This window comes from Python bivittatus, unplaced genomic scaffold (genome assembly GCF_059951505.1).
Source record: "Python bivittatus isolate LINGU-HERP-01145 unplaced genomic scaffold, Pbiv_v1 ctg000370_np1212, whole genome shotgun sequence".
Taxonomy (NCBI): domain Eukaryota; kingdom Metazoa; phylum Chordata; class Lepidosauria; order Squamata; family Pythonidae; genus Python; species Python bivittatus.
The window spans coordinates 2,570,981-2,589,120 of NW_028277062.1; the positions used below are offsets into that span (position 1 = coordinate 2,570,981).

The following is an 18,140-nucleotide window of genomic DNA, read 5'->3' on the forward strand; positions in this document are numbered from 1 at the left end:
TTAACACGCATTGCATGTACTTTTTAGCAGGCATTGCATGCTAAAATGGGGCGTGGCTTGGATTTCAGAGTCACAGCTGCCAACTTGACTTTTTGGCCCCCCTCTGGGGACACCCCAAGCACCCCTAAAATATTTAGGGCCCTTCACAGGGTGTGAATTGGGATTCCAGCTCTCCTGTTCCTTAAGTTCCTTTCGAGAAGCGTAGCAATACTTTTAAAACAGCCAGAAGCACCGAAGCCATTCGTCCCCCAGCCGCTTCAGCACCTGCCCAGGTTGTTCAAAGGCACAGGTGGCCTCCCCACCACAGGTCTGTGGCAAACCTCATGCCTTCACTGAGAACCGCATTTCCTTACAAGAAACTGCTAGGCGAGTCATGAACCACAGGTTCGCCTTAAACTGCTTGGATGCCAACACGCGGGTAAAGGCAGCTATCTGTGAGTTCAGAGGTTCCGTCCTTCCCAGGTTGGGTGCCCTCCAGCTGTGCTGGGACTTCAGCTCCCAGAATCCCCAGCAAGCTGCAGCTGTGCTGGCCAGGAATGCTGGGAATTAAAGTCCATAAATCTTAAATTGCCAAGTTTGAAAAACACTGTCCTACCATGATCCAAGTTTGCTCTTCCTTAAGCAGCTCGGTGTAAACATTTCTCTATAGTGGATCGCAGTCACCTGGCACTGTCGCTTTTATGCACCCATCTCCCCCTTCTTCACCTTTACCCTTCCCTGCTAGGAATCTGCTGATTCCTCTGCTTTCAGACAATGTTTAACAGGCGTCCTATCCAGTCAGAACGGGACCCTCTTTCTCCCCGCCAGTCTCTCGTGCGTCTGGGCTGCTCTGGGACGAAGCCCCAACTGTCTCAGCATTCCCTTAACTGGCCCCCTCCAAGCAGGTTGGCTGGGGCTCTCAGCATCCCAGCCCACCTTGGCTGGGACTTCTGGGATCCAGGATGCCTGCTAATGAGGCACGAGACAACATGGTCCTTAAGGGATCCGTGTCTTCCTGCAGGGAGGGGTGCACTGGGGTACCTCGTGGTTGTGTCCTGGCCCCGTCGCTCTCCAATATTTTCAGAAATGATTTAGATGGGGGACAGAAGGGATGCTCAACCAATGTGCAGGTGACAAGCTCAAGGTTCAAGAGGATCTGGATAGACTTGGACATTGGGCCCGATCCAACCAAACGTCCTTCAGTGGCGAGAAGTGCAAGATTCTGCACTTAGGCAGGAAAAACCAGACGCGCAGGTACAAGACAGGTGGTACCTGGCTCAGTGGTAGTATTTGCGAGAGGATCCGGGTGCCTTGGTGGAGCACAGATCAAGCATGAGCCTGCAATGTGCTGCCGCTGCCCAAAGAGCCAAGGCGATCTTCAGCCACGTTGACAGATACACAATGTCCGGATCCCGGGAAGAGATAGTCCCGCTCTACGCTGCATTGCCCAGACCGGGCCTGGCGTGAGGGGTCCGGTTCTGGTCACCTCAACGCAAGAAGGACGCTGAGGAACTGGAGAGGGGCAGAGAAGAGCCACCGGGACGGGGATGGGCTCGGAGGCTGAGTCCTGCAAAGTCCGGATTAAGGACCTGGATGCTTTTGGCCTAAAGAGGAGAAGGAACATGAGCGCCATCTTCCAAGCCTTGAAGGACTGCCCCAGGGAGGAGGGGGTGGATTTGTTCTCCAAAGGGCCCGAGGGTGGGGCAAGAACCAAGGAGTGGACGTTTTTCGGACATTTTTGCTGTCTAAAAACCTTGCCGGACATACCTTGTTTTAGGAAAACATTCACTTAAGCTTCTGAGCAAAAAAGTGCCATTCATTGGTCAAACTCGAAATAAGGAGGAATTTCCTGGCCACGAGAGCTCTGAAGCAGCCCTCCTGGAGTCGTGGGGCTGCATCCCTGGAGGTCTTCAAGCCAAGGTTGGACAGCCCTTTGGCCAGGGGGGCCTGAGGCTTCCTGCCTGGGCAGCGGATGGCCAGATGCCATCAAGGGTGGCTTCCAACTTGACGACTCTATAACTGAAACATCCCAAAAGCATAATTGTAGCATCAGAAGGCCTTCCAGTCCAACGTCCCCCACCCTGAGTGGAGGAGTGCAGATGAAAGCCCCCTGCCAAATGGTGGTCCAGCCTCTGCAGGAGCCCCTCCAGATGAAGGGGAGCTCAGCCCCTCTCGAGACACGGGCTGCCACGTTGAACCTCCGCCCCACAAGCTGCGAGGGGGAGAGAAGAAGAACCCCATCGGACGACCTGTAGCCGCTTGGCAAAAGGGCATCCTGGTTCCCGTTTGCCCAGTGCCTGGCGCAGACGGCACATTTCCCTCTGGCAGCAAGGCTTGGCGAGCTTTGTCGCCGAGACTGCAAGGACCCCCGTGCCTCGGAATATCCTGCGCCAGGAGCACTGGCACCAAGGCAGGGGGAAGCAGAGTTCCCGTCCAAACAGGCTGGGCGCGCGGTCCCCCAGCTCCTTCCTCTGCCGGAAACAGGTGCGGAGTGGGGCTCGGGGCCAGGCGGCGGAGCCTGCTCCTCCTCCCCCCCCACATGACTCACGCTGGGGCAGCGGCCCCCGAAGGCACGGGCAGGGGACTTTCCTTCCTGGCTCCTCACCTGGCCCGGCTCCCCCGGCGGAGGCGGCCCTGGCTCAAGAGGGCTGCTGAAACACAGCGATCCCTTCTTCCCACGCTTCTGGCGTTCATCGTCCCGGCATCAGTTTCGGAAAGTCCCCCACCCCCAGGATTGAAAGGAAGCGACTGGAAGTCAAGTGGAAGAAATAAGGCAAAACATTTGCACTGAGGGGAAGCGTTCTTTTATGGCCAGCCTTCGAGAAGCCTAGAGTCAGGGTTTCTCGACCTCAGCAACCTTAAGATGCGTGGACTTCAACTCCCAGAATTCCCCAGCCAGCATGCACTGGCTGGGGAATTCTGGGAGTTGAAGTCCAGACATCTTCAAGTTGCTAAGGTGGAGAGGAGAAACTCCGGTCTAAAGTCTGGCCTTGGCTCTGTTTTTCCACAGAGCATCGGCCTCTGTTGTTTCCCTTCCCCACCCTCTTCGCTTCTGTTTTCCACCAACTGTTGGGGAGAACCACCCCGAAGGCGCAAACGTGAGGCGAGGAGCGAAGAGCAGAAGCGAAGCCACGCTGCCAGCTGCCCCCGTGGGCCCTTGGGCGCATTTGGCACGGTGAGAACTGCTGTAGGGGAGCTGGCCTGGCCCCTTCACAACACGCACCTGGAGGGAAAAGGTGGCCAGGAACTGAGGCTCCCCTTCCCTCCAGATCACCTTTGTCATTTTTGATTGATTAAATTGATATGCAATTTTCAAACAATGTTTGATTCCTGCCCGTTTGAATATTCTAAGAATGCCAGTGAGGTTTAAGGGGGCCTAGAGAGATTCTTGGAGATGATGGTTGAGTTAGGGGCTTGCAGCAGTCCAGTCCAGTCCAATCTAATCCCCGTTAAATTAAATCAGGTCCTCCCCGTAAGAACGTCCAAAGAATGTCCCCCCGCCTCTTTTCATTTTTAAACATCGAATTCTGCTTTATTTTGTGCCAATATCTCGCCGATTACATGTTTCACCGCTGCCTTGATTGCAAACCGCCGGGAGAGGCTTCCGCACGGAAAGTGGCAGACGAGGATGTGAAATTCCAGACGAAAGACACCATCTTCACCTACGGCAAGGGTTCTGGTCAAACGTTTCTGCCGTTCCTGCTTCCTCCTCGATTGCCTCTCCACTGCACTGTTGCACTTTGGACTGGGGGTGGCTATTCGGTGCACGGTTCCTTCCCGCCCCCAAAGTGACCGCCTGGTTTTAAGAAATAAATCAGTTGGTGCATGTTCCCTCTGCTGGTCAGAACTGAAGTCTGCAAATTTGTTGAAGCGGAGGCATTTGCAACCCGGAGCCCTCCAGAGGATCCGACCATTATAATCTAATTCAGTGCTTCCCAACCTGGACAACTTTAAGATGTGTGGACTTCAACTCCCAGAATCCCCCAGCCAGCATAGTTGAGTCCACACATCTTAAAGTTGTCCAGGTTGGGAAGCACTGAACTAATTCTTCTGAAAGTCCCCAGTTTGGGCCTATTCTTTAAACTGCACCATTTGGGGGCTCCTCTCTGTGGCCCCCCAGATAACTTTCTTGCCCTTTAGGGACCCATTCTGGGTGCACCATGTCAGAGTGTGGTGTAAGGGTCAACCCAGCCCCCAACCCCGATTATTTATTATCGGGGACGTTTTGTCGCACCGCGAGTAGCAGGATCAGCAGATTCACACATGCATAGAGGCGGTTCGACACCACCCTAGAATACCATCTGGCTTGTTTGATGCTGGCTGAGTGTCTTGCTTATTACTGTTGCTATTGTAGTTTGTGTAAGAAGAAAGGGGTTCAAATGATCAGGACAATTTGCAAGCCTGCAGAAGGGACCAGTGAATGTGGCTTCCCCTGGTTTTTTTCCCCCCATACCAGGCGAGACCAAAACGACAGAAGATGCTCAGCGGAAATGTGCTGTTTCCCCAGGAGCTCAAGGTGGCCGCCAAGGGGATCTACGCCCCCCTCCCATTCATCTCAACGACAACCCTTTGCTTCTGCTTTTGAATAAAATCGGCAAAAAAGTGGGCCCGGCCTGGCTTTTTGCAGCCACGGGCTAAGGCAGCTGTGCCCCAACAATCAATCTCATTTCCGGAGTGACTTTTGCACGCCTTCAGAGGCTAGTGCAATTACACAACCTAACTTCTTTTCCTGGGAGGGGCAGTAAGAAAGCAGGTTCCCAACGGCGAAGATTCTCCGGACTACAGCATCCATCATCCGGAAAAGCCGAAGGCCAAGCAGCAGGAGAGGGGAGAGAAGAAGGATGGAAGGCGGTCCTATTCGAAGGGAGGCGGATTAAGAGCGGCCGAGCGCGGGGCGCTTCTCCTGCCTCTCCAGCCCTGGCCCCCTCGCATCCAGCATCCCCCTCGCAGGCATTCCATTCCCTCTCTTCATGCACCGGCACTCAGGTAGACTGCCTCGCAGCTGGAGGTTTGCTGCACTTCCCAAACGCCTAACGGTCCATTTCAGCGAGTCAGCCGGCCGGGGCTGGCGGCTCCGTGGGCCCCGCTGGAGGTGGGGAGGAGGCCGCAGCGCGTTCCCAGGGCGCAGGCAGGGGAGCCGGCGCAGAGACACCTGTCCTCCCGCCGCAACCTTCCGCATCTTCTCCGGTTCCCCCGCGCGACCCCCGTCCTTGCCCGCCGCCAGTGCGGCTGCGCCGGCTTGACCGCCTCCCACCAAGCGATTCTTGGAACGCGATGAACTAGACGGAGGGGGCGTGGCTTATCGCCGCAGGCCCCGCCCCTTGGAGTCCTGCAACCTTGTAGCCGCTTCCTCACTCGCTGTTGCTGCAGGGGGGGCGCGAGCTTGGTGCCCCCCCGCCCACCGTTCCCGGTAAGAAAAGGGGGGGGCAAAGCTGTTGGGCATCAAATGGGCGCAAGCCTGTCGGATGCTTCATCTGCTCGGTCCGGGCGGAGGGGGGATGCGCTCCCTTTCGCGGGGGGAGTATCGCCTTGCCTCTGGGGATGCTCAGGGAGGGGGCGTCCTCGGCCCCCGTAATCCCAAAGGTCCTCCGTGCTTTCCCTCTGGATCGCCGTACAGCCTGAAAGAACCCAATTCCCTTCTGATTTCTTGCCCCCCCGCCCCCCCCAAACCAGAGTCCCTGGTCTGAGGTGGGCGGCTGTATAAATTGAATAAATGCAATAAAATAATAACCTGCTTGCAGAAGGCAGGAAAGCAGATCGCAGCTTCCTGGAATCCTCCCTGGGGAGGGCACTGGGGGGGAGCCCGAGAAGGACTGGCCAGGGGCGGGAGAGTGAGAAATCCCAGGGGCGAGAAGGGCCTGCCGTGTTGATGGGGGGAGAGGCTGACCAATTGCAGCCGAGGGAAGAGAACTTTGCACATCCTCAGAGGCCCCCTTGCTTTTTCAGATGCCGGACACTGGCCTTGGAGTGTCCCAGACCCAGTGCCTCTTCCTGGTCCATTTCTGTTCTCTCCTGGGGGGAGCCCAGAGGTTGGGGCTAATGCCCAGTGGCCCCCAAATGTTAAATTTTACGGAAGAGGGTTACTGAGCAGGGTTGGAAAACCTTAGCGAGTGTCAGATTGCGTTCACACGTGCTCACTTTGGTTCCCCAACAACACCGGGAGCCACCAAGTGACCAGGGCTGTCCGCAGGGTATGGTCAAGAAAGTCAAAATGGCGCCCCCAATGGTGTGATCAATGCTCTGCCCATTTCATGACCCACGTGAAAAACACATGGCACTGATTGCCCCATGGCGGCTGCCATTTTGACTTTTTTGACCACCTTCTGCAAGTAACTAAAAGCACTAGACTTGAACAACGCGCAGCCACCAGCAAGGTTCAAACGACGCCCACCCAGCGTGTGGTGCCCATGCAACTTTCCGCCCTCCCCTTCCTCTCCTCCCTGCCCCCAGGGATCCATGCTGGTCTGGAGAGCCGTGGGCCCTGCCCCCCCCGACGGAGGCTGGGGGTGGGCAGTGGTGCTGGCGGCCTTCCTGCAGTCCGCCCTGGTCTTCGGCGTCATCCGCTCCTTCGGCGTCTTCTTCTTTGAGTTCGTGGTGCACTTCGAGGAGTTGTCGGGACGGGTCTCTTGGATCACGTCCATCGGGATCGCGGTGCAGCAGTTTGCCAGTGAGTCACGAAGGGTGAGCGCTGGGGGGCAGGAAGCAGAGGGCCCTGGGGTGGGAGGGGCCGTTTATTAAACCCCAACGAACAGCTGTTATCCTGCAGGACAGTGTTTCTCAGTGACTTTAAGGTGGATGGACCTCAACTCCCAGAATTCCCAGCCAGTCCGTGTTTCTCAGTCCCGTGACTTTAAGGTGGGTGGATCTCCACTCCCAGAATTCCCAGCCAGTCTGTGTTTCTCAGTCTCATGACTTTAAGGTGGGTGGATTTCAGCTCCCAGAATTCCCAGCCAGGCACTGTTTCTCAGTCTCCTGACTTTAAGGTGGGTGGACCTCAACTCCCAGAATTCCCAGCCAGGCACTGTTTCTCAGTCTCCTGACTTTAAGGTGGGTGGACCTCAACTCCCAGAATTCCCAGCCAGGCACTGTTTCTCAGTCTCCTGACTTTAAGGTGGGTGGACCTCAACTCCCAGAATTCCCAGCCAGGCACTGTTTCTCAGTCTCCTGACTTTAAGGTGGGTGGACCTCAACTCCCAGAATTCCCAGCCAGGCACTGTTTCTCAGTCTCATGACTTTAAGGTGGGTGGATCTCCACTCCCAGAATTCCCAGCCAGTCTGTGTTTCTCAGTCTCCTGACTTTAAGGTGGGTGGACCTCAACTCCCAGAATTCCCAGCCAGGCACTGTTTCTCGGTCTCATGACTTTAAGGTGGGTGGATCTCCACTCCCAGAATTCCCAGCCAGTCTGTGTTTCTCAGTCTCATGACTTTAAGGTGGGTGGATCTCCATTCCCAGAATTCCCAGCCAGGCACTGTTTCTCAGTCTCATGACTTTAAGGTGGGTGGATCTCCACTCCCAGAATTCCCAGCCAGTCTGTGTTTCTCAGTCTCCTGACTTTAAGGTGGGTGGACCTCAACTCCCAGAATTCCCAGCCAGGCACTGTTTCTCAGTCTCCTGACTTTAAGGTGGGTGGACCTCAACTCCCAGAATTCCCAGCCAGGCACTGTTTCTCAGTCTCATGACTTTAAGGTGGGTGGATCTCCACTCCCAGAATTCCCAGCCAGTCTGTGTTTCTCAGTCTCCTGACTTTAAGGTGGGTGGACCTCAACTCCCAGAATTCCCAGCCAGGCACTGTTTCTCGGTCTCATGACTTTAAGGTGGGTGGATCTCCACTCCCAGAATTCCCAGCCAGTCTGTGTTTCTCAGTCTCATGACTTTAAGGTGGGTGGATCTCCATTCCCAGAATTCCCAGCCAGTCTGTGTTTCTCAGTCTCCTGACTTTAAGGTGGGTGGACCTCAACTCCCAGAATTCCCAGCCAGGCACTGTTTCTCGGTCTCCTGACTTTAAGGTGGGTGGACCTCAACTCCCAGAATTCCCAGCCAGGCACTGTTTCTCAGTCTCCTGACTTTAAGGTGGGTGGACCTCAACTCCCAGAATTCCCAGCCAGGCACTGTTTCTCAGTCTCATGACTTTAAGGTGGGTGGATCTCCATTCCCAGAATTCCCAGCCAGGCACTGTTTCTCAGTCTCATGACTTTAAGGTGGGTGGATCTCCACTCCCAGAATTCCCAGCCAGTCTGTGTTTCTCAGTCTCCTGACTTTAAGGTGGGTGGACCTCAACTCCCAGAATTCCCAGCCAGTCTGTGTTTCTCAGTCTCCTGACTTTAAGGTGGGTGGACCTCAACTCCCAGAATTCCCAGCCAGGCACTGTTTCTCGGTCTCATGACTTTAAGGTGGGTGGATCTCCACTCCCAGAATTCCCAGCCAGTCTGTGTTTCTCAGTCTCATGACTTTAAGGTGGGTGGATCTCCATTCCCAGAATTCCCAGCCAGGCACTGTTTCTCAGTCTCATGACTTTAAGGTGGGTGGATCTCCACTCCCAGAATTCCCAGCCAGTCTGTGTTTCTCAGTCTCCTGACTTTAAGGTGGGTGGACCTCAACTCCCAGAATTCCCAGCCAGGCACTGTTTCTCGGTCTCATGACTTTAAGGTGGGTGGATCTCCACTCCCAGAATTCCCAGCCAGTCTGTGTTTCTCAGTCTCATGACTTTAAGGTGGGTGGATCTCCATTCCCAGAATTCCCAGCCAGGCACTGTTTCTCAGTCTCATGACTTTAAGGTGGGTGGATCTCCACTCCCAGAATTCCCAGCCAGTCTGTGTTTCTCAGTCTCCTGACTTTAAGGTGGGTGGACCTCAACTCCCAGAATTCCCAGCCAGGCACTGTTTCTTGGTCTCATGACTTTAAGGTGGGTGGATCTCCATTCCCAGAATTCCCAGCCAGGCACTGTTTCTTGGTCTCATGACTTTAAGGTGGGTGGATCTCCACTCCCAGAATTCCCAGCCAGGCACTGTTTCTTGGTCTCATGACTTTAAGGTGGGTGGATCTCCACTCCCAGAATTCCCAGCCAGTCTGTGTTTCTCAGTCTCCTGACTTTAAGGTGGGTGGATCTCCATTCCCAGAATTCCCAGCCAGGCACTGTTTCTTGGTCTCATGACTTTAAGGTGGGTGGATCTCCACTCCCAGAATTCCCAGCCAGGCACTGTTTCTTGGTCTCATGACTTTAAGGTGGGTGGACCTCAACTCCCAGAATTCCCAGCCAGGCACTGTTTCTTGGTCTCATGACTTTAAGGTGGGTGGATCTCCATTCCCAGAATTCCCAGCCAGGCACTGTTTCTTGGTCTCATGACTTTAAGGTGGGTGGATCTCCACTCCCAGAATTCCCAGCCAGGCACTGTTTCTTGGTCTCATGACTTTAAGGTGGGTGGATCTCCACTCCCAGAATTCCCAGCCAGTCTGTGTTTCTCAGTCTCATGACTTTAAGGTGGGTAGACCTCAACTTCCTGAATTCCCAGCCAGGCACTGTTTCTCAGTCTCCTGACTTTAAGGTGGGTGGATCTCCATTCCCAGAATTCCCAGCCAGGCACTGTTTCTTGGTCTCATGACTTTAAGGTGGGTGGATCTCCACTCCCAGAATTCCCAGCCAGTCCGTGTTTCTCAGTCTCCTGACTTTAAGGTGGGTGGACCTCAACTCCCAGAATTCCCAGCCAGTCTGTGTTTCTCAGTCTCCTGACTTTAAGGTGGGTGGACCTCAACTCCCAGAATTCCCAGCCAGTCTGTGTTTCTCAGTCTCCTGACTTTAAGGTGGGTGGACCTCAACTCCCAGAATTCCCAGCCAGTCCGTGTTTCTCAGTCTCCTGACTTTAAGGTGGGTGGACCTCAACTCCCAGAATTCCCAGCCAGTCTGTGTTTCTCAGTCTCCTGACTTTAAGGTGGGTGGACCTCAACTCCCAGAATTCCCAGCCAGTCTGTGTTTCTCAGTCTCCTGACTTTAAGGTGGGTGGACCTCAACTCCCAGAATTCCCAGCCAGGCACTGTTTCTCAGTCTCATGACTTTAAGGTGGGTGGATCTCCACTCCCAGAATTCCCAGCCAGTCTGTGTTTCTCAGTCTCCTGACTTTAAGGTGGGTGGATCTCCACTCCCAGAATTCCCAGCCAGGCACTGTTTCTCAGTCCCGTGACTTTAAGGTGGGTGGATCTCCATTCCCAGAATTCCCAGCCAGGCACTGTTTCTCAGTCCCGTGACTTTAAGGTGGATGGACTTCAACTCCCAGAATTCACTTCCCTGAAAGTTGTTGAGACTGAGAAACACTGACCTGCGGGTGCTATAAACAGCCAACCAGAGTCATCCTCCCTTTGGGTCAGGGATGCTACGGGATAAGCATAAGCATTCCAACTTTGGTAGCGTGGGAATGGGTGACAAGGGCACAGCTTCTCTGGACGGAACTTGTGTCTTGGCCTGTGGCGGCTCCAAAGGAAAGGCCCGACGGGCACATGCCCTGGCCGGAGAATCCCCATGGCTGTAAAGAGCCAAGGGCAGCTTTGGCACCGGGAAGCGGAGGGTGTTCCACGCAACAGGGCTGGAGTAACTGGGGTCTGTCGTTCCTTGCAGGTCCAGTAGGAAGTGCCCTGAGCTCCTGCTATGGGGCTCGGCCCGTTATCATGGCTGGTGGGTGTTTCTCAGCCCTGGGGCTTCTGTTGGCATCGTTTGCCACCCGTCTGGTGCATTTATATCTCAGCATTGGGCTTCTTTCAGGTACGTTACTGGAAATCCCACAATCGCTCCCTAGCCCAGCGACCTGCCCAAACCTTGCCCTGAAATTACCTACTTCTAAAACCCCCATCTCTTGCAAGCCAGCCCCTTTAAGTCCAGAGCAGCGTTTCTCAGCCTCGGCAACTTAAGACATGTGGACTTCAACTCCCAGAATTCCCCAGCCAGCAAGGAAGGAGCCTACCCATCTGAAAGGTGCCGAGGTTGAGAAACGCTGGCCTACGGCGTCTGAGATGACACTGCTGAGCGGCTGAATGTTATTACTTATTTATTCATTCATCAAATTTATATCCCGCTGCAATCCTAGGTGGGCTCCCAAGAGGTTCCAGCCGAGAACAAAACCTCCATAGTAATAACATTCAAAAGCACAGAAACGCACCCCGAACAGCATCTGGCCCACACACAACCGCCGGGAAAAGCTGTTTTCAGCTGCTTCCAGAAAGCAACCAGAATTGGCACCGGTCGGGCTTCCCGATGGCAGAAAAGCAGCCCCTCCAGGTTTTGCCCCTCCCAACTTCCCCGAATGGGGGATAATTGGCTGCGGCTCCTGATTCCAGGCCAATTCCAGTGGAAAGATGCAGTCCGAGAGTGTTACTGGGTTTTTGCTTCCAAATTTTTGGGAGTTTTGCTTATTTTTATGCTTTCCTGCAGACATTTTAATTACGTTGCCATATCTATTTGTTGCCAACTTGATTGTGACAGCTATAAATCCCATGAGCAAGCAGATAGAGGTAGTCCTTGCTTAACGACAGTTCGTTTAGCAACTCTTCAAAGTTACAACAGTGCTAAAAAAAAGGGACTTATGTCCGGCTCCCAAAGTTACAATCGTTGCTGCGTCCCGGGATCACCATTTGCGACCTTCCCAGCCAGCTTCCAGCAAGCAAAATCAATGGGGAACCCCGTGATTCACTTAACAACTGCATGATTTGCTTAACGACCACCACAAAAATGTCGTAAAATCAGGTGCGGTCACATGATGCCTTGCGTAACAATCGCATCGCTTAGCGACCTAAATTCTGGTCCCAATTGTGGTTGTTAAATGAGGACTACCTGTAAGTCAAAGGCAAAGTTACTTTTTGTTCCAAGATGGCTGCCAGCAAGAAGAGAACGGTCCTGCTGGTTGTGGCTGCTGCCGTCTTGGAATAAGCTGTAGAAGATCTCTGTCTTTCAGGAAAGGTGGCTGCTCGGCAGGGAAGCTGGAGGGAGCCTTTTCTTTTGTTGCAGGGTTCGGCTGGGCCTTGGTCTTCACGCCTTCCATGGCTTCTGTGGCTCGCTACTTCAAGAAGCACCGGACCCTGGCTACCAGTTTGGCCCTAACTGGTGTGGGACTCTCCTCCTTTGCCTTCTCCCCTCTCTTCCAATTCCTGGTCGACACCTATGGCTGGAGGGGGGCCCTGATGATTGTGGCAGGCATGTCGTTCAACCTCGTAGTCTGCGGCGCCCTGATCCGGCCCCTGACCCTGAAGGAGGACCTGTCCGGCGGAAGGCTGGCGGGGCCGTGCCGGAAGACGGTCTCCGCTCTCTTTGGGCTGCAGCTTCTGTCCCACTGCCCTTTCATGCGGTTTGTCTTGGCCATCACGCTGGTCAATACGGGCTATTTTATCCCCTATGTCCATTTGGTGGCCCGGGCAAGAGAGCTGGAGTTCGATGAGTACCAGGCGGCCTTTCTGATGTCTCTGGCGGCAGTGGCGGACCTCTGCGGTCGCCTCTTCTCTGGCTGGCTGGGCAGCTGCAGGTCAGCTCAGCTGATCCACATCCTGGTGGCGTGGACCTTTCTGACGGGCATCTCCTTGCTGCTGATCCCCTGGGGCCGCACCTACCCCATCCTCGTGGCCATTAGCCTTGGCTACGGATTCTTCTCTGGAGCCCTGACACCTGTGGTCTTCTCCATCGTTCCTGAGATCGTGGGCATCGAAAACATCTTCAGTTCCATGGGGCTGCTGCAGATGATAGAGAGCATTGGGGGACTCTTGGGGTCCCCCCTGTCAGGTGGGTGGCACATTCAGAGCTCGTTCTTCTGGCTCCCCCCGGCCTGACAGTTATCCAGGGCTGAGGAGGAAGCAAACACAACCAGATGGGTGTTGAGTTGTCTGGTGAATCTTGTAGGTTTTCTGGCGGTGCTTGGGGAGTTCCCCAGTGATCTATTGGGTGCCTTGTTGACCTCTGGGATATGGAGAGGGTTAGGATCCTCCATAGGATTGCCCCTGAGCACTTATCCCCACCTGCTGACCCCATGTAGCGCCTCAGTGAGCTGAGGAGCTCCAGGAAATGAAGCGGGTGAAGAGACATCTAGAGCGTCGCCTGCAGCAAGCAAGAAGCCTGTCCAAGCAGGCAGGAGTAAGGGCCCAGGTCCAAGCCTGTTCTGTATCACGCAGGTGGGAAAGCACTTCTCCACCCTTGGGTTCACAGAAAGCTGGCCCGCTATACAGGGAGAAGGATGGTCCGGAAGATCCAGTCAGCGTGAGTTGTGATCATCTGGCTGAGCATTTGGTGGGCAAAATCATTCACATCCACGCCAAGTTGGAAACTGGAGGGGGAGGATCTTCTGAGAGGCCAGAGGTGACATCTTGTGGACTCATCTGGGAGGTTTATGAGCCTGTGGATCCTGAGGAAGTGGGCAGAGGCCTTGGTGATCTTGGCTCTGCTGCTTGCTCGTTGGATCCTTGCCCTGCTTGGCTGATATAAGCAGCCAAGGAGAGGACTGGGAGTTGGACCTGGGGTGTAGTCAGTGCTTCCTTGAGGCAAGGAGAGACACCCACATTTCTTAAAGAGGAACTGGTTCACTTGCTCAGTGCCAGCTGTTGTCCCATCTCCAACCTGTCCTGTTTTGGGACAGTATCTGAGGAAATGATGGCACTGCATTGGAGAGGGCTCTGCAGAGTATGGCCGATTTGGACTTCTGACAGCCTGGATTCAGACCAGGCGTGGGATGGAAACTGCATTGGTCACTCGTGGATGACGTGTGGCGGGACTTGGGTAGAGGTGGCGTGACCATCCTTGTCCTCCTAGATCTCAGCAGCTTTCAGTACTGTTGACCACAGTAGCTTTCTGGACCACCTACAAGGGTTGGGATTTGGTGGCTCAGGGTGGCCGTGGTTCTGCTCCTGCCAGAGTAGGTGGGTCCAGATGGTGGTTGGGGAGTGGGGAGCAGAGGAAACCCTGGGAGAGATCATTTGTCAGTTTGGGGTGAAGTATGATCAATGTGCAGATGATACCCAGTTGGGGTGGAAGTCATGACTTGCTGTCTGGAGGCTATCAAGATCTAGGTGGGGAAAAAAGAGCCTCAAATTTAATCCAGACAAGATGAAGTGGCTGTTGATTTAGATGCCAACTGCACTATCTTTGTCCCCCAAGAGCAGTCTCGCATTCTGGGGGTCCTCCTGGACTCCAGCCTCCTCTGAGACCAGGTGGAGACCATATCCAGGAGACCTTTTGCACAGCTGTGGTTGGGGCAACAGTTGCAAGCTTACCTGGAACAGGGCGCACTGAAGATAGTCACTCGCTACCCTTGGCACCTCTAGAATAGATTACCGTAAATCATTCTACACGAAGCTGAGTCTGAAGACCACACAAAAGCTTAAGCTGGTCCATAATGCAGCAGCACGCATGTTCAATGGTCACTCATGATTCTGCCACATTATACCTCTGCTGTAGGAGGTGCACTGGTTACCAGTAAGTTTCTGAGTGTAGTTCAAGGTGGTGGTCCCTGCCTACGAAGCTCTATATGGCTCAGGGCCAAGGGTCCACCCCTACCAGGAAGTACAATGGAAGGTGGCCTGTCCACTGCAGCTGTCCTCCTGTGGAACTGGTTGCTCCCAGAAGGAAGGATGCCCCCCCCCCCCAGCCTTCAGGAAGGAGGTGAGAACATGGCTCTTCAGGAAGGCCTTTCGGAAGTAATTATAGCACACAAATAATCAATCAATCAATCAATGGCATGCCTGAACGTATTTTGCTTGCGTGTCTGCCCTCCATCCAGAGGTAACATGGAGTCTTCAAGGCCCATAAGGTAGACCTGTCCTCCAGGAGTATTTCCAGTCCCTTCTGAATTCCATCGAAATTGGTGGCCATCTCTGCATCCTGTGGCAGTGAATTCCACAGGTTATTTATGCACTGGGTGAAGATGAGTCTTTTGTCTTTCTAAATCTCCTTCCAACCACCTTCACTGGATGACCACTGGTCCCCATATCGAGAGGGAGAATAGCTTCTCCCTGTCTGCTTTCTCCAGGCTGGGCAGGAAACTACACAGCTGCACCAGGTCTCCCCTCTTGTGCTAAGCTGTCCCAGATGTTCTTGCAAGAAGGTGTTGGAGCCCCTGGTCCCTTCGCTTGTCCTCTTCTGCACTTTTTCCGGCTCTGTTACCCCTGGTTTGCAGCAGCCGCCAGACCTGCCCGTGGCGCTCCAGTTGCCAGCGGGCCCTCGGTTTCTATACAGGCATTAGCAGAACTGTGCCCTGGCCCAGTCTTGGGAGAAAGGGAGAAAGAGGTCTTCCTCTGGGTCCTCCATGGTTTTATCCTCTGCGATTTGTCTCTTTTTGGTGGCCTGTTTTCTGAGTCCACTGATGCACAGGGCGACTGCTGCTGGCGACTGAGCCGCACACCGTTCACCCGAGGCCCGGCTGGCTCCGGCTCACCTTTGGCTGTTTTCTTTCAGGCGCCCTGAGAGACCTGACGGGCAACTACGCGGCGTCCTTCCTAGCTGCCGGCTCCTTCCTCTTGGCCGGCAGCCTTCTCCTGATGACGGTGCCCAACTTCTCCAGCTGCCTGGCCTGGCCGGCTGGGCAGGACGCCCGGGTCGGTGGGGAGGCCGGAGATGGTGGCCGGTTGACCTCGGTGGCCCCTGCACCCCTCTCTCCCGAAAAGTGCCCCTCCTGCAAGGTGGGGCCGGTGGCACAGCAGACCCCCTTGAAGAGCTGAGAGCCTGCAGGGGTCCAAAGGTGGATGCGGCTCCAGAGCTGGGGGCAGGGAGGAGGGCTCTGGGCCAGATCAGATGGGTGTGTGTGTGTGTGTGTGTGTGTGAGTGAGTGAGTGAGTGTTTGTGTGTGTGAGAAAGTTACTCATTGCAGCTAGGTGAGGTCATGTCTTACTACTGATTTACCTGCCAGTGCCTTAAACGAACAGTCTTTTTCCTCGGTGGGCCAAGGAGCTGGTTTTTAGGAAGATCGAACCTCGGATGGGGAAGCCGCGGCCTCCCTTCGGCCCTCGTGGTGCCAGGCCCAGAGGACTCCCTGGCCCCTTCTCCACAGCCCTGGAGTGGGGCGCCCCTTGCCTCGCTGCCGGCTTCCTCTTGGAGGCCCCGCTCCATGGGCAGAAGAGGAAAGGACAAGTCCCATTTCGAAGGGGTTTCCGCTCAGCAGCTTGGCCCCGCGTGGGGGCTGCCCTGTGGGCCTTGGGGTGGGGCTGCAGAGCGCAGCCAGAGGACCCACCCTCCTTGGCCAATCGCGGACTCAGCCCCTGGCACTGGGTGGGCTCAAACGCCAGCGTTGGACACCCCAGCCGGCAGAATCTCTCAGCCGAAACGGCCTCAGCCACCTCGGGGTCGGGGACGCTCCCTGTTTGGGTGCAAGCTGCCCCACAGGGGGTTTCTTGCCTAACGCCCCCCCTTACCCCCAATAGCTGCCCAGCACAAATTCCCTCCTTGGTGTCTGTGAGAGGTTCTTAGATGCCCTCCTTGCCATGGGGTGTCTGCAGAGGATCAAAAGTCAAGATGGCAGCCCTGCCCTATGATCAAAGCCCTGGCTGGGCCGCCATCGTGACTTTTTTGCCCCTCTCCCTGCACATTTTTCTCTTGTGCCAAGGCTCCCCTCCTCCCGGATGGTTCCTCCCTCCTGCCCGATTGATGGGTCCTCTGCTGCGGGTGGTCTCTCGGAAGCCCGCCGGGGGGGGTTGTGCATCTGGGGGAACAGCCTCCGCTCAGGTATTGGAAGAGTCACCTGCCTATGCAAACCCCTGGGGGTGGGAAGGGTCTCCCTCTCCAGTTGCAGGCTTTTGCAAAATGCACCCCTTCTCCCGTGCATCCTCCAGGTGGCCCTGAGGGGCCCCCTGTCCCCCCCCCACTCATCACTTGCCTCAACAGCGGATCAAGGCATCGATCCTGTGCCAAGTCTTAGCAAAGAGAAAGAAACGTTCAGCTCCAAGTGCCACCTATCAGTGCCCAGCAGGGGGCAATCTGGGCATGTTGGATTACCTCTCCCATCACTCCCAGCCCTACCACTCGGCCATGCTGGCTGGGGGCGATGTGTGATGTAGTCTGACGTGGGATGGGTGAAGCTGTAAAGAAAACGTACCGTTTAGTCTTTATATGCAGCGTGTATGGGTGAATTTAGGATAAACATCATTTTGGGAGAGGATGCTTGGATGTCTTTATTTAACCATTTTTTAGAGCTCTCAGAATATAATGACAGATGATGAGGGAGGCTGTAATTTTAGAGTTGGTTGGGATTGAAGTTGCTACGTAAGGCTAGGGGGGCAGAATTATGTTTTATTCATCAAGGAGTAACACAGTTCAAAGAACAACCTAAGAAAACCCCTTCTTTGACTGTAGAAATTTTGTAGAAATTCAAGTTCCATGCAGGAACCTGGGAATTATCCAGGTAACCTTAGTTATCGTGCTCAGTAAGATTTTTTTTTTTTTCAAAACCACAATTAATATAGTTGTAATATTTAATTTTTGTAAAAAAAAAATCTGTTATTTCATCTAAAAAACCAATAACTAAAGGGGTGACTTTCAACCCATTTTGATCTTTTTATTCTGAATGTTTTTCCAATTCTTTTTCCTCGATTCTGCCGTGCCTGGGCGTTGCTGCATCTACCAAAATTACTCTTCTCTTTTCAATGATCATTCTCTCTGGGGTGTTGTGTTCTAGGTGGTGATCAACGTATATGTGAAAATCCCATCCTCAAAATCCTCATTTCCCCATACCCCAAATCCTTATTTCAACAAATTTTTCAATTTTGTAATTATATGGTATTTGGGACACTCAAAAATTACAATTTTTGCACAGATGTCAGTGTTATCAGTTATATCAGTCTGAGGGGGAAAAGTTGCTATATTCTCCTCCTTCCTCTTCCTCTTCCTCGTTGAAGGACTTTTATTGTTTCTGTATTGTGAAAGCTGTACAACCTGCTGCAAATAACCAATTTTAAATATGCATTTCCTCTACGGGTGGTATTATTATTATTATTTTTGCAAGTAGCCCATGGAGCCAGTCTGGTGTCGTGGTTAAGGTGCTGGCCTAGAAACCAGGAGACAGTGAGTTCTAGGTCTCCTTTAGCCTGCCCCTCTCTCTCAGCCCAACCCACCTCACAGGGTTGTTGTGGTGGGGAAAGTAGGAGGCAGGAGTATTAGCTATGTTCGCCACCTTGACTTATATATAAAAAAAGTGGGATAAAATAATAA

General features: G+C 54.0%; 1 protein-coding gene across 1 annotated transcript; it reads left to right on the forward strand.

The window, feature by feature from the left end:
* The first annotated feature begins 4,643 nt into the window (after positions 1-4,643).
* On the forward strand, positions 4,644-17,882 carry LOC103049536 (monocarboxylate transporter 13-like). The gene is made up of 5 exons (XM_088142338.1): positions 4,644-5,389; positions 6,430-6,646; positions 10,587-10,730; positions 11,970-12,734; positions 15,396-17,882. Exons 2-5 carry the CDS (start codon positions 6,436-6,438, stop codon positions 15,656-15,658), a joined length of 1,383 nt encoding a protein of 460 aa, XP_087998464.1. The 5' UTR covers positions 4,644-5,389; positions 6,430-6,435; the 3' UTR covers positions 15,659-17,882.
* The last annotated feature ends 258 nt before the right edge of the window (positions 17,883-18,140 follow it).